General features: G+C 39.2%; 1 protein-coding gene across 3 annotated transcripts in view; it reads left to right on the forward strand.

The window, feature by feature from the left end:
• LOC128014099 (neural cell adhesion molecule 2-like) overlaps positions 1-16,224 on the forward strand; it is a 376,809-nt gene that overhangs the window by 337,502 nt on the left and 23,083 nt on the right. For all 3 annotated transcript variants that reach the window (XM_052597383.1, XM_052597544.1, XM_052597465.1), the window contains exons 12-14: positions 3,047-3,220; positions 6,078-6,197; positions 6,436-6,557. In XM_052597383.1, coding sequence (XP_052453343.1) covers positions 3,047-3,220; positions 6,078-6,197; positions 6,436-6,557 — 416 coding nt within the window. The remainder of the gene's footprint in view (positions 1-3,046; positions 3,221-6,077; positions 6,198-6,435; positions 6,558-16,224) is intronic.

Here is a 16,224-nt window from a genome sequence, read left to right on the forward strand (position 1 = left end):
TGAAATAAACCAATCAGAGCGTCATCCAACATTCCCTTTAAAAGCAGGTGCGCAAGTTCCATTATGGATTGCTATTATTATGGCGTATTTACCAGGCGCACGCCAGGAGTGGTTCACAGCCGAGGAGACTGATGTTCTTGTAAGAGCAGTGAAAGACAAAGAAGTTGTGTTGTATGGGGATGGGAGAAACCCACCCAAAATAGCGTCGGTTAAACAGGCGTGGGAGGAAATAGCCACAATTGTTTCATCGATTTTTTTCCTGGTTCTTGACGGACAAACATATTTGTCAGATGTCCTTACATAGCCTATATGTCTTGCCACTATTGGGCAAACAGGTCTGATCCTTAATTACTACACTTAGCCTGAATAATTTGTAAGCTAGATTTATGCCTATTTTTTCACATCTTCGTGGCACACCACAATGATTTCCGTCATCTCATGTGTTAATATTTTTTTTTAGTGTAACAGTTTATGATTTGCAAAAATAACTGTTGCATCTGTGTAGATAACATGAGCAAAGTGTATGCGCGTTGTACACGCTATACATTATGGTCAAGCATGCGCCCTTAAAATAGCATAATGAACAACGCGCAACACGCCACTGACTTTAGACTAGTTTTTTTCTGGTCAGTGGCGCAATTGTTTAATGGAACAGCAAAATAGCACCAGGGATTGTTTGCGCCGGAACACGCCTCCTTTTTTGCGCTGAACCGCCCAGGGAGCGCAAGTTCATTCACTAGTTTAGCGACGTGCTTCTGTGGAGGGAAAAGCGCACTTTGCGCGGGTGCAAAATAGGAATGACACATGCGTCGGTGTACAAAGTCAATTGTGCTGGGTGCAAGATAGGGCCCAATGACATAATATCTTGATTGAAAGCTAGTAGAGTTAGTATTAGAATGTTGTAGTCCCGTACACTGGGTTATTGGTATGTCCCATAGTGACCTCCCTTGTCCCGTTTATTGACTGCTAAGCTGATCTAACCACTGACTGATGCAACAGTGGTTGTGCTGATGTCGGTTTCCTTCACTGTCTGTTTTTTGACTTCAGCAAATCAGTTTCGGCGAATGCAAACAACATTATACATTTTCATGGATCCAACATCCAGCCACGCAAGAAAACATGCAATCTACTTTAGATTAATAAGGGAAGTCATCATACACTATTGTAATGCTGTTAAATAGAGAAAGACATTTTACATTTAAGTAACTTCTAGCGGATTCTCAACCTTGGACCTTATTCTTGAAACTCAAAATGGCCAATAAAAAAAGTGTAGGCCATATTTAATCTGTAAGTTGTTTTTAATTGAAAAATATGAATTTTCATATACAGTTGTGCTCATGTTTACACACCCCTTGAGGAATATCTAAAATATTAATAATTTTCACAGAATAAAAATTGCATGTACTTTTTATTTACTGTCTTGAATAACCTTTTTCACATAACGTATGTTTATACACTCCACAAGACAAAATAATAATATGTTACCTGGGTTATTACATATTGTTTGCAAGCTTTTCATCTTGACTTTAGGGATGTTTTTGGATGTAGATGAAGCCTCATCGTCTGCTTTTGTGATCGTGACTATCACTATAATATCAGAGTGTGTTTGGTTTAAGACGAGGTGACATGTTGACCTGAGAAACTGGTTTGTGTTTGATATAAACCTGTTGTTATTTGCTAAGCATCGATGTATTACTGAAATTTTCCTTAATAATATTTCCTTCCCATCTGGCCACTGCTAATTTAACTGAAGTTAATCTTCTGTAGTGCCATGTGATTTAGAGAGCACACTAATATACCAGAGTACCGTCTCATTTACTGTAGAGCTGCTTAATATGCCATGAAGAGCTGCAGTTCTCTTCAGAGAGGACTTCATCGAGCCCAAGAGAATACACACGTTTTTTTTTTTTTTACATTTTATGGGCCTTTTCATCTTAAAAGGGCAAACATCTTCATTTACAAGAGTGTTTTATTAAATATTTTGTTAAATAAACAAAATAATGTCAATTACCAGCCACTGAGTTGTTGATCACATAACAGGAAATTTTTTTCTCATGTCTATCACGTATTATATATGCTTATATGCGAATGTGTGCATATTTAATAAAGTGATGCATAAGTTGCATTATTTTGAACTTTTCAATGGGAAAAGACACATTTCAAAGCACTGCTTTTATGTACAATACTGGTCAAAAGTTTGGATTTTATTTTTATATATACCGTACATAACATTTCTTATTATTATAAATGTTGAAAACAGTTGTGTTGCTTCATATTTTTGAAGGATAGTGTGACACTGAAAACTGATGCTGAAAATTCAACGTTGATAACAGAAATACATTACATTTTGCAATAATAGAAAGCAGATATTTAAAATTGGAAGAATATTTCCAAATTTTACTGTTATTTTTTATCAAAAAATAAAATAAAATAGAATGCAGCCTTGATGAACAGAAGGACGTTTTTGAACAGTAGTGTATATTTTAATCTGGCATGAGTTTCAGCAATGAAACAATTCAGCAATGAGTTTCAGCAAAAACATTGAAGTTCCTCCCTAAACATAAACCTTAAATATGACAGAAATGGCCTTATATGAGAGACTGAAGCGTTTATTCTTACCTGACGAATGTCTTTCATGACAAGAGTAATTGTTCTTCAACAGGAAGCTAAACTGTAGCCCTCTTCGTGTTGAGCGATGACACCGAAGCACTCTTAGCTCTTGTCACTCACTAACACGGCAGCACAAATGATGAGGCATTCTGAGTTCCTCCAGTCCACAGTTTACCTGATGCTCTGTCATCTGTTTATTGAGCAGTCACTCTTTATCACAGGATGAAAAGTCTGTCGGCCTCTCTATTTCACACAAAATGAATGAAGCTGCCAGTCACACGCACTTTACCAATCTACAATACAGATAAAAAGCTGAGCAATGAAGGTGTAGCTGTTCATAATACAGTTCTAGTGTATAAACTGTGTTTTTAGTATATCTCAAGCAAATATCCATTAATGTTTATTTAAAAGCATCTTCTTTGTTTTTGTTTTACAGATGTCCCATCACACCCGTACTCCATTCGGTTGACCGCTGTCTCCCAACGTCTCGCCACCGTCACCTTCATGAAGCCTGACTCTCACGGCGGCGTCCCCATTAGCTATTACATCATCAACTATAAAGACACCAGCTCACAGGACTGGAGGACAGTGAGATCACATGGAGTTCAAAGTGAGTGTCAAATGAGCCATTAATCAGAGTTTGTCATAACACATATATATATATATATATATATATATATATATATATATATATATATATATATATATATATATATATATATATATATATATGTATATGTTTTTTGTTTTTTTTTACTCTTCACACAGTGGGCACAACAGCAGTCTATGTGAGCTAAACTGTGGATCATTTCACCCAAAACCCAAATTGCATGAATTCTTCTCTCACTCAGATACAAACACCACCGAAGTCAAACCTCTACTGTTTTCGAAAGACATCCTGGGATTTTTAATGACCACAGAGAGTCAGGACCTCGGTTTAACTTCTCAACTGAAGGATAATTAATATTATTGATTATCAATTATGTATTACCAATAAATGAGCCTGCAACACATTAAACTGAAACCACAATTTTATCTGAAAGCAAAAACAGAAGTTATTTTACAAAAATCAGCAAACTGCAACAAAGTGGGAACAAAACTCATTGCCAATCACCTGTGAGCAGAATAGGATAGGAGAGATGAAAAAAAAAGGAAAAAAAAAACGCTTTAAAGAGCTTTAAAAGGGAGCTGTACATAGCCACCTATTTATAGCCTACTAAAATATAGACTATTCAACCCTAATGTATTTATCATTAGTGTTAGTATAGGACAACTTGTTTTTATAACAGCCCGTGATGAATGATACATTACCCCCCCTAAAAAAAAAAAAAAAAATTAAATTAGGCTAAAAGAAAGTCGCCGACTTCTCTACATCTACTTCTGTCATCGCTTGGATTACAGTTTCACGCACCTTCTTTCTGAATATGATTTTCTCCGATGAGCGGTAGGAGGGCTGGAAGGCATTGGAGGATACGACAAACATAAAGAAACAAAGTTACTTGTCAGATTTCCAAAGAAAGAAGCCCAAAGTCGCGTATAATAAACTTGGTAACTCTGGTTCAAAACCTAACATAAAACAAAAATGTATAAAACAGCAACTGCTGTATTTCTACAGTAATACCTTATTGAAATATATTCTAAATCTAGAAAAAAAGAAACTGACAAAACAGATTTAGCTGAACAACTCCACAGGTGTTAGTCTTTCAATGACATATCCATCTCTACAAAAGGAGACAAATTAGGATTTTTTTTTAATTATTATTTAATGTAAACATGGACTGTAATATATGTTGCAGTGAATTATAGCAAATAATATCATTCTTGTTTTGTAAAGATATTTCACAGAATACTTTTTTTTTATAATTCTACCTGTTGTTCCTTTTAGGTCATTGTTTTATGAGAGACACAGTGTGTTTGTGTGGTGTACACAATTAATGAGATTACTGAGACCAAAGACTCACACCCTATATTTACTGGAAACATGATTCTTGATTTCTTTTATAAATTGTTAAAGTAATTACTGTATGCGACTCAATTTAGCATTTAGGACAAAAGAAGGAGCTCAAACATTTATTTTTATTTTTGTTATTATTAAACAGATCTCATTTGAGATGTTTCTTTCCTCAGAGCAAAACTGCAAAGCTTTGCAACTGAACTTTTAAGCAAAGGAAACTTATGTTTAGCACCTTATGTTTTTCCTAAAAGTCATTGTCACTTCTCAATAAAAAATAAATATATATATAGCAAGATCAGGATGTGTCGACAGTCATTTGCATTACATTTGGTGCAGCTAAACAGATTTGCACTTGCTGAGGCAGCAACAGCAGTCATAATGACTTCAAGCTGTTTGTTCACTAAACTGCTTTACTTGCGGACAATAATTTTCTGTGCATTAAGCCTTTTAATAATGCTTATTGTAGAAAGTGTGATGTAAAATACTAATAACAAATAGAAACCTTCAAGTAAGTGTAGTTATATTGCTCAACTCCACATCTCAGTCCCGAGCAGAGCTTCATGCATCACAGAAATGGAAAGCAATGAACGTTTAAGGTTCAAGATCAGAACAAAATGGTAAAAAACACCCTTGTTATGGTCTTAGACTCTAATTTAGAGTATACTTTAATTACATCCACGTAGTCTTTGTGGATATTTTCATTAAGAGCTCAGTGTTCTTTGACTAAGTACAATAAGCACACTCATTGAGCCGGTTCATTTTTATTAGAGCTTTCTCATGTAAATGAATGAATACAATCATTGGCCAAGGTATCAGATTTGATAAAGTAGTACTTTAATCTAAAATACATATTCAATGTTAGATACATTGACTTATAATAATATAAAAAGAATAATTTTAGAATAATCACAGCCTCTTGATGGATTAAAAACATAATGTTTTAAACTGGATAAATGTGCAAGACATCAAGATTTGCTAGTGTTATTTTAGTTCTTTTATTTATATACGGTTAACGTGTTTAAAATTTTGAGTTAAAGCTTTCACTTGTAGTTGCAGTACTTTAGTTTAAACATTTCAGTTCACTTATTTTCGTGCTGTTCATCTAATATTTAATATTTATAACAGCTTAATTTCCATGAATGAAACAATAACACTGGCACTAATCAATATCAAATTTGTGGAGTTCTCAAAAGATATAAAACTACTGACACTGGCTCTCGTGTTATTGCTAATACTGTTCCTTTATAATAAATGTCTTGTGTTTTTCATCATCTCTTTCACATTGGATGAAAGTAACTGCTAAATGAAGACACGTTAATGTAAAATGCAAGATAAATCTCTAAAACTCTGAAAAAATACTGTAAGTCCACATTTGCACCCAGTACATACTTGAAATGTGATGTGTTCATTCATTTAGAAATGATTGAAGTTAGTATGTGACTCAGATTAGCATTTAGAACAGTTAATATTCTCTATATTAGAATCTTTCTTTCTTTCACTCTTTCTCTCTTAGCTACATTAGTTCTTGCTAACCTGGAGCCCAACACGACATATGAGGTGCGCGTGGCAGCCATCAATGGAAAGGGTCAGGGTGAATTCAGCCACACGGAAACCTTCCAGACGTTACCCATCCGTGAGTATTTCTCCATCTCTCCTGTCTTCAGTTTGTGTCGCTACCCTCACTGCGTGTTTGACAACAAGGTCAATGAGACCTTTCACAGTGTGCAATTGCATATAAAAAGTCATATATTCTCTAGATTTCTGTTTTCCCGCTCTTTTTCTTAAGCTCCTTCATTGTAATAATGCTGCTCATTGTAGTTTAAAGTGTCTGTCATGTCCTGAGTTGTGTCTGATGATCTTGTTCTGCTCAGGAGAGCCGAGTCCTCCGACAGTTCATGGACAGAGAGTCGTTGGTAAGGCCTACGGACTCGGACTAATCAAACAGGACGATGGTGGGATGCCCATCGTGGAGTACATCGTGAAGTATAAAACGGTGCGTATGCTCAACCATGGACATTTTTCACATTTGTGTGGGTCTCAGAAGTCATCTTAGTTGGAAAATTCAACTTTGAGCAGAGCAATAAATTAAATCATAAAATATGTTGTAAAAAAAAGTATTTCAAATTGTAATAATATTCCACAATATTACTGTTTTACTGTATTTTTGATCAGGCCTTGTTGAGCAGACTTCTTAATTATTTCAACCTTCTGACAGACAGTTTAGTCAACTAATGTAAAGCTAGTGACTCACACTACACAGTTTGCTTCAGGCAATTTACACATAATACAATTACAATTTATACATGAATTCACCATAAATGCACGTTTATGTTGTGTTTGTTACATCTGCAGAAATACATGTTGAATTTTTACTGTACAAATTTGCATTTTACACTTGTGATCCATGGATTCATGTCTGCGTTTGCACACTTGTCTTAAGTCAAAATGTTAATCTGCGAGCTGATTTTAGTGTATATCTGACGGGTCGAAGGCTTCCAGCCGTCTGTACCCATGTGGGCGGATGAATCTGTAATGTTCTGGGGGAGAAATCCTGCTTTTCCTCCGTCCGGCATACAGTGAGTCTGCAGTGAAATTGCATTCACGCTGTGGCCTCATTTGCTTAAAGAATATGGATGCGTGAGAGAAATGCTTTGAAGTCCTTTCATTCTCCTCAGAGGATCTACAGGAGGTGATTTGCCATGAGTTTTCCTCTCCGTTATGGATGTAAGGAACAAAAAGAGCCAACCAGAGCATTTGCTTCATTGAATATCAACAGTTACACCTACACTGCAGTTTTGTCCTGGTTTTGGGAGAATCTCATACATTTTAAAGCTTATTTTAGGACCATTAAGTTTTTTTTTTTTTGTTTGTTTTTTTTTTCACATTATTTAAAGGGGTCATATGACCTGCACCTCGTGTAATTATTATTATTATTATTTTTTTATTTTTTTATTTTTTCAATTGAATGGCTCAGCTGCCTCATTTGCTTTTTCCTTATGTTATACTGGGATATATCATACTGGAACGAATGCTAAAATTGTTGGACATGGCACCCTACCTAGAACATTTTCTACCAGCAGCCAATGTATATTACTCTATCATTAGGCTACGTTTAGCCTTATACCCTGAAGCTGGTTCACCCTTTGCCTATGCTGAATCATCTGAAGTGGTTTCAGTAAAACAAACAAGAACACCAAACTGTGCTCGATGAATTGGAGAACCAAGTACAAACAGCTGAAAACAAACATTTTGAAAGTTCACTTTAAAAAAGCAGCTACTATGCTGAGTCCTGTGGATAAGAGGCCACTCACACCAAAACAGTTTGTGTGCTGTTCTTCAGATTATGTGTACGTGCGATGGATGTCTTTGACAATTCCGTTGCTTATTGCCATTTTCAAGGTTAAAGTTTTTGTGTGTGTGTATGTGTGTGTGTCTAGAGATGCCCTTATTTAAATTAAAAAAAATAAAAATAAATCCCTCGTCACTGTGCACACACTAACCCAACCGATTGAGTGCTTTATGGAATACATTTTCCTGAACCTGGGAGAGTACAAGGCCTGCTGTGTACAAAGACTTTTTCAAAAAAAAAAAAAAAAGGGTAAATTACAACTTTGCTAGGACAGACTGACACTTCTGAATCAGAACCCTGTAATAATGTTTAATTATTTACTATTGACTGTTCAAATTTAGAGTTTGGTGAAGTGTAGAGTAATGCATATTGTTTGTCTTTTGATCACAAGTGCAGACAAATGCAGATGGATTTATGTTTACAAGCGTAGTATCCTCTGTTCTCCGCTTATAACTGGCATTGAAAAGACAACAAACATAGATGCGCTAAGTGTTCTTTTTCATACTGGACACTCAAGCAGAGCTGAAGCAGCATGCACCTGGTGTGCTTTCACTCTGCTGGTGGAATGTGCAGGTTTTCCACTCTGATATGTTTGGCTCAAGTTGGTTTCGATCGATCAGCATTTTCAGAATCTTACTCGGGCTCAAACTGATGGTAAAACTGTTGATGCTATTAGGCCCAACTTATAATTGCTTTAGAAGCTGAAGCTTGTGATTATTGTAAGGGGCATTACATTTCCGATACACGCTTGAGCTTTTCGGCTAATCATAACACACTGGGTCAGCTGGCCAATCAGAGCACACTGTGCTTTTCAAATGAGCCCCTTTGTAGATATCAAATCATTTTAGAAAGACTGGGCATGAAGGGATGTACAACAATGAACAGTATGATAATGGGTATAATAAAAATAATAGTTTGAGATGTTTTTCTTTTCTTTTTTTTTAATTGAACTCAATAAACAAAAAAAGATATTTAAAAAATAGCACAATATGAGCCCTTTAAACAATTAAGTAAACTAATTATCATTACCATAATGCAATAAATGTAAATAAGAAGTATATTCTGCTCACCAAGGCTGGATTTGTTTAATAAAAATTTTTTTAGTAAAAACTGTAAATATATTTCACATATATTTTCACACATTGTAATATAAATATTATAATTTTAAGTAACAGTTTGCTATGTGAATAAATTAAAATGAAAATATTGTAAATTGTAATTTATTCCTGTGATGGAAAGATGAATGTGTTAACATATACACACACACATATACACATACACACACACACACACACACACACACACACATTTAAGAAATATTAAGTATTTGTATTACAAAAAAATAGTATTTTGTGGAAATGTGATTAACAGCTGAACACAAAAATTCTTCTTCTTTTTAAACATTAAAAAAACATGCCTCCATGTTTTTTTTTCATCATCTCTAAAATCCTGTTGTTTCCGTCAATCTGTGCTCATCAGAGCACTGGTAAATAACGCCATTAGAGATGAAAGGCTGGTGTATATTACTAGATCTTTTGAAGGTCGTCTTGGAGAAATGTGTAAAATAAAATAAAAGATGTTAGACAGCAATAAAAGACAGCAATACAAGTTTGACCTTAAAGTCGATAAGAAATCAAAGTGGACTCTCTTAAGTCTTGTAACGGTCTTATTGTGAATTATTCATTTTGTTTTATTTAATTTTTTTTTATTTGCTTAACCTCTAAACAGTTTCTTCATCTGGAAAGCCCACTTTTCATGATCAATTCTTGAGTAATAATTTGAATCCTAAACCCTACATATATGTCACATTATGAAAGTGAAAAGAGTTTCAGGTTGGACTTTAAAAGACACACAAAGATAAATTAAAGGACTCTGTTATCTCTGTCAGCCATTGAAAATGTGTTTCCATCAATCACTTGAGAAGCTTCCACTGAAGTTGCCAGTATTTGTATGAGATTGAAGTTCAATCTGCAACGCTATATGGGAGGTGGAATCTCTTTAGTGCTCTACTAAAATACTGCACTGTTAAAAAATTACTGTAAATTTTACAGTAAAATACTGGCAGCAGGGTTGCCAGCCAGTTACTGTAAATTTTACAGTAGTCGTACTGTAATTTAATTTACAGATTTTTCCTGTATTCTCAATTACAGTAAAATTCTGTAAATTAAATTACAGTAAGACTACTGTAAAATTTACAGTAACTGGCTGGCAACCCTGCTGCCAGTATTTTACTGTAAAATTTACAGTAATTTTTTTATATTTTGTATACTGCATTTTTACAAAAAAATATATTATATACTGCATTTTTAATACATTGTATATGGCATTTAACAATTATTTAAATAGCAAATGCACACTTTCAAGTAGTTTACTGTGCAAAGCAATTCTTTGAAAAAAAGCATATGTGTATTTGCTATATTTAAAGTATGTAAAATGATAGCATACAATATATTTTCCCTATTGCTGACTTAACTTTAACTGCATAAAGTGTTATAGAATGCATAACTTAATTCACCAAAAAAATATAAAAAAATAACATTTTTAAAATCTAAAAAAAAACAGGTCAAAATGTTATAAATCACTTTCAAATTTACATAAAAAAATGACATAAAAAGTATATTATTTTGAACTCATTTTTATTTATTTTAAAATTATTTCATTTTTTTTTAAATGGATATGAAATTTTGGCATGATTTCTTTTTTATTACTTGGAACATAATGGCCATCATGGACCTTGACACAAAGAAATATTCACGAGTTCACCCTTACATCTAATCTGAAGGCAAATAGTAGGCATATTTTGGCGTGCTGTCCTGGGGGAGGGGTCCGGGCCCGGAGCATAGCCCGAACCCAAATAACTCCCCCTATCCCAATTTGGGATAAATAGATTAGAAGTGAGGAGTTGGGGTGGAGGAGGGTTGCCGAAAAACTGTCGTGGGACAGGAGGTAGGAAGACTGGATATATATACGCGTGCGTGCTATAAGATGATTAGCTAAACGAGATGCACCTGTACCAAATTGGATGATTATCTGATCGTGCTTCTCCCGAACTTTGTTAATAAAACCACATTTCACGAGTTCACCCTTACATCTAATCTGAAGGCAAATAGTAGGCATATTTTGGCGTGCTGTCCTGGGGGAGGGGTCCGGGCCCGGAGCATAGCCCGAACCCAAATAACTCCCCAAAAGAAGCTTAAAGCCATAGGACAGCAGCCAGAGAGATAAAATTTAGTTGCCCCCCAAAATATGCGTGTTGGGAAGAAAATGCAGAGCGACCTGGAGAGCCCGTGCAGTGTTCGACGAGAGCTGCGGCTCGCAACGTCTTACCAGCGAGCCCTCCATGCCGCTTATGGGAGGAGCACAATGCCAGATATCAAGAAATGAGGGACTCTTGCTGCCTCCGAAGGGAGCTGCGGCTCTGCTGCACCGGAAGGGAGAGTCCCTCTTGCGGCTGAGTACGAGGCGCGGTTTGTTGCATCTGATGGAGGGCTCTCACTGCGACTGAAGGGAGCCAGCGACTGTATCCCATCGGGAGGGAGATCCCTGGCCGCCATAGAGTATGCAACATAACTCGGACGGGGGGTTCACACTGCGACCGAAGGGAGCCGTGGGTCTGCTGCACCAGAAGGGAGAGCCCCGTCAGATGCTAAATAGGCAATGAGATTCGAGCCGCGGTTTGGCGCGTCGGATGAAGGGCTCCTAATGCAACCGAAGGGAGCCAGCGGCTGTACCCCATCGGGAGGGAGATCCCTAGCCATCGTGGAGCATGCAACATAACTCAGATGGGGGGTTCACACTGCGACCGAAGGGAGCTGTGGGTCTGCTGCACCGGAAGAGGAGCCCTAGTCCGATGCTGAGAAGGCAAAGAGACGCGACTGTTGGAGGGACTCCCGCTGCATCCGAAGGGAGCTGCGGCTCTGCTGCACCGGAAGGGGGAGTCCCCCATTGCGGGTTTATGGAGGCACGGTTTTTTGCCTCTGAGGGTTCTCCCAGCCTCCGTAGGGGGTTCGCAACTCTGCAGCAGGAGTGCTGCCCCGGAGGGGAGAGCCCTGATTGACGCTAACTAGAATACGACTGTTGGAGGGACTTTTGCTGCGTCCGAAGGGAGCTGCGGCTCTGCTGCACCGGAAAGGCGAGTCCCCCTTGCGATGCGAGGCATGGCTTGATGCGTCTGATGGAGGGCTCTCACTGCGACCGAAGGGAGCCAGCAGCTCTATTCCCCCGGGAGGGAGAACCCTATCTGCACTTGAGCATGCAACATAACTCAGACGGGGGGTTCACCCTGCGACCGAAGGGAGCCGTGGGTCTGCTGCACCGGAAGGGAGAGCCCCATCAGATGCAGAATAGGCAAGAAGATTCGAGGAACGGTTTGATGCATCGGATGGAGGGCTCCTGCTGCGACCGAAGGGAGCCAGCGGCTGTGTTCCCCCGGGAGGGAGATCCCGGTCCGCCCTTGAGCATGCAACATAACTCAGACGGGGGGTTCACCCTGCGACCGAAGGGAGCCGTGGGTCTGCTGCACCGGTAGGGGAGCCCCGTCCGATACGGAGTAGGCAAGAAAACGCGACTGATGGAGGGACTCTCGCTGCGTCCGAAGGGAGCTGCGGCTCTGCTGCACCGGAAGGGAGAGTCCCCCTTGCGACTGTATAAGCGGCTTAATTTGATGCATCGGATGGAGGGCTGTCACAACGACCGAAGGGGGCCTGTGGCTCTGCTGCACCGGGAGGGATACCCCCATCTGCCGCTGAGCGCGCAGCGCAACTCAATGACAGATGAAAGGCTCACACTGCGACCGAAGGGAGCCACTGTCCAGCTGCACCGGAAGGGAGAGCCCTGTCCGATGCTGAAATAGGCAAGGAGATTGTAACGATGGCTGGAGGGCCCTTACTTTGGCCGAAGAAACGATAACTGAGAGGCTTCTATTATTCAAGTACACAACATGATTTAAGGAGGAATATATAAAATTTTTTTTTTTTTTTTTTTTTTTTTTTTTAAATGTCTGATGAACAACAACCGAGGGCATCTATCGGATTATGTGAGAGGCCCCTTTTGAGCTGCTTAAGATTAGGGCTGAAACGATTCCTCGAGTAACGCGATTACAAAAAATGATGTAGGCAAATTCCTCTGCTTCGAAGCCTCTTTTAATTTATTCTAAATCTCACGTCGGGGTCTTTCGCAATGAATTTTTTTTTTTTTTTTTTTTTTTTTTTTTTTTGAATGAATGAATTAATCAAAATAGGTAATTGCACTTACATCCGATTCACGAATTAATATCTCTAAATATTAAGACGGAACAGTGTTTAAATGTAAATCCTGCATGTTCTGTGTGTCTCTGTTAATGAATGGAGCAGGAGCGCGACTTCCTTTTTCACACACACACTGAAGCGCGCATTACTCTCACGGTAATTTCTGCGTCTGCTGTCTCACTAAATGAGGACTTGAACACATGAACAACATCTCCAGAACTGCTCTGACAGTCAGTTCATGAGCATTTGACTTTAAGTAAAACTAGCGTCACATCACATACACAGAACTGAAAAGGTACGTCAACCCGACTAAATAAAGGTCCGGGGTCCTGACATTTTATCCTACCCATCAGATTTACTGTGCATGCGCACATCAGTATAATTAAGCAACAACACATTTTGTTACTCGATTAATTTTTTTTTTTTTTTTTTTTTTTTTTTTTTTTTTTTTTTAAACCAGAGTCGTTGATGAAATGAGGGTCCATCGTGAATTTAGATTGGGCGTTCCGGAGTTAGACAAAAGCGAGCCTGATGAGGTTGAATTGGAGAATGGACATAAAATATATATTTTTATTTATTTATTTATTTATTTATTTTTGAGGCTCTTGCGGCAGCGAGAATTGCGGCAGTAGGGAAGGATGGAAAGGGCTCCTGCGGGAGCAGACACTGCTATGGCAGTGGTGAAATATAGGTAGAGGCTCCTGCGGGAGCAGACACTGCTGCGGCAGTGGTGAAATATAGGTAGAGGCTCCTGCGGGAGCAGACACTGATGCGGCAGTGGTGAAATATAGGTAGAGGCTCCTGCGGGAGCAGACACTGCTGCGGCAGTGGTGAAATATAGGTAGAGGCTCCTGCGGGAGCAGACACTGCTGCGGCAGTGGTGAAATATAGGTAGAGGCTCCTGCGGGAGCAGACACTGCTGCGGCAGTGGTGAAATATAGGTAGAGGCTCCTGCGGGAGAAGACACTGCTGCGGCAGTGGTGAAATATAGGTAGAGGCTCCTGCGGGAGCAGACACTGCTGCGGCAGTGGTGAAATATAGGTAGAGGCTCCTGCGGAAGCGGAGACTGCTGCGGCAGTGAGGAAAAAACAGAAAAGGCTCCTGCAGGAGCGGACAATACTGCAGCGGTGGGGAGATATAGAGAAGGCTCCTGCGGGAGCGGACAATGCTGCGGCGGTGGGGAGATACAGAGAAAGCTCCTGCGGAAGGATGGCTGAAGTGAGGATTGACCATTACAGATAGATAGGGCATGTTAGGAGAGTTAGCTATGGTAGATTAGGAGTTTTAGTGAAAGGGGATGAGCTGGCGTTAGAGGGGTTGGCTGAAGAGGGTTCGAGATAGATATATAAATAAATAAAATAATCGGCCTGACCAATAATAGGTCTTGGTACCCTCTGCCTTCTGGCAATTCTGGAGCTGGAGGCCACTGAACAGAAAAATGGTTAGTAGCATGAGGGAGCGGAAGAGTTGAGGGCGCGTTTACGAATGGAGGCGGCCTCACGTTTGCTTCAGCTGCTGTAGCTGTGGGTCGTGGGAAGGGGCTGGGGTGTGTGATGTCTTGAAGAACCTGTGTAGCCTGCACTGCTAGCAGAAGTAACAGGATGGAAATACTGAGATGTGCAGGCCCGTGTTGCAAGTAAAAGTAGCTTCATGCTTGCTTTGGCTGCTGTAGTTGTTGGCTGATTTGACAATTGCTCAAACCTTGTCTGAATTGATACAGTCCTGTTGGAAAAGCATCTTTTCCTCTTGTTTTGGCCTTCGGGCCCTTTTAAACAGCCTCCGGAGCAGATAAATTTGGGATGCTGTTTTCCTGTTGTAGTATGGACTGTGAAAATAGAGGCTTTGAAACAATGTAGCATGTTTAGTTTTATAAACCATTGTACCAATAGACATGTCTATAGCAGTAACGTTAATTTGCAGTAATTCAAATTCAAGCCGTTTCTAAAGACATTTACTTTGCATGCTTTTCATATAACAGTCCTAAAAAGACGATAGAAAATTTACTCACACTTGTTGTTCTGCAGCCAAACACGAGGCAGTAGCTGAAAAATTCTGAATAATCATGCCAGTAAATGGTGAAATATGTCCCTAAATAATTGATCCTGCCGGAATAATTGCATGAAACTTATGTCTGTATCATCTCAGTGAGGTTTAAACATGCACAGTAAAGCAAATGTAATGTCTTTAGAAATTTCGGTGTGGATGACAACTCTGCAAAAAGCCTTTGCTTCGTGGTTAAAAAGTGGCATCGTCATCGGACAGAGTTAAGTCATGACGCCGTTTAACAAATTTTGGCGTCTTCATAAGCGCATTCTATATATAACGTCTATTTAAATTGTTCAGATGAGCAAATCACGAGGTTTTCTTGCATGATTAGCATTTTAATTGTTTGGTCAGACGGTTCATATATTGATCTATATATTCACGTTCATAAATCGGGGATTAAACGTGGAATTTATCTTTTGTATGCTAAATATGTAAACAATATGTGCACAGTACCTATAACTGCGCTTTACATTTTGCAAGAGTGACATGCTAAATGGCTAACTGACCCGGTTTACTCTCATCTTAACAAAATTGATAAGAGTTCCTTGCGTTTACGAACGACATGTATCTGTTTAATCAACTCGACATGCATACCGGTTTAGTCCTTTCGTTCACGAATGAGAGCTCTCGATCTCTGAGACTCATATGAAACTCGCTCATTGTGGATGACAACTCTGAAAAAATTCTTCATGAATGAGTGTAAACCGAGAACGATTCGTTCGCCTAGAAGATTCATTCGAAAAAACGATTCTTTCACGAACGCCATGCCACTACAACAACGCACGGTCTTCGCCGCTAGTGGAGGCAGCATCGAACTGCGACACGGCTGAAAAAGCGAGAGAGGTTTACTGCGCTGAGAACTGGAGCACGGCTGCGATCCAGCATTATAATAGAGCCCGGTCCTGGCGAGAAAATCGTGTTGCCGAGTGAGGCGAGCTCAAGGATTTGCACGAGCTTTTGGCCACAACGTGTGGCTTGGCGAGAAGAGCAGCTGACCGATGACGCTTGTTGGTGTTCGG

This window comes from Carassius gibelio, chromosome A1, assembly GCF_023724105.1.
Source record: "Carassius gibelio isolate Cgi1373 ecotype wild population from Czech Republic chromosome A1, carGib1.2-hapl.c, whole genome shotgun sequence".
NCBI lineage: Eukaryota > Metazoa > Chordata > Actinopteri > Cypriniformes > Cyprinidae > Carassius > Carassius gibelio.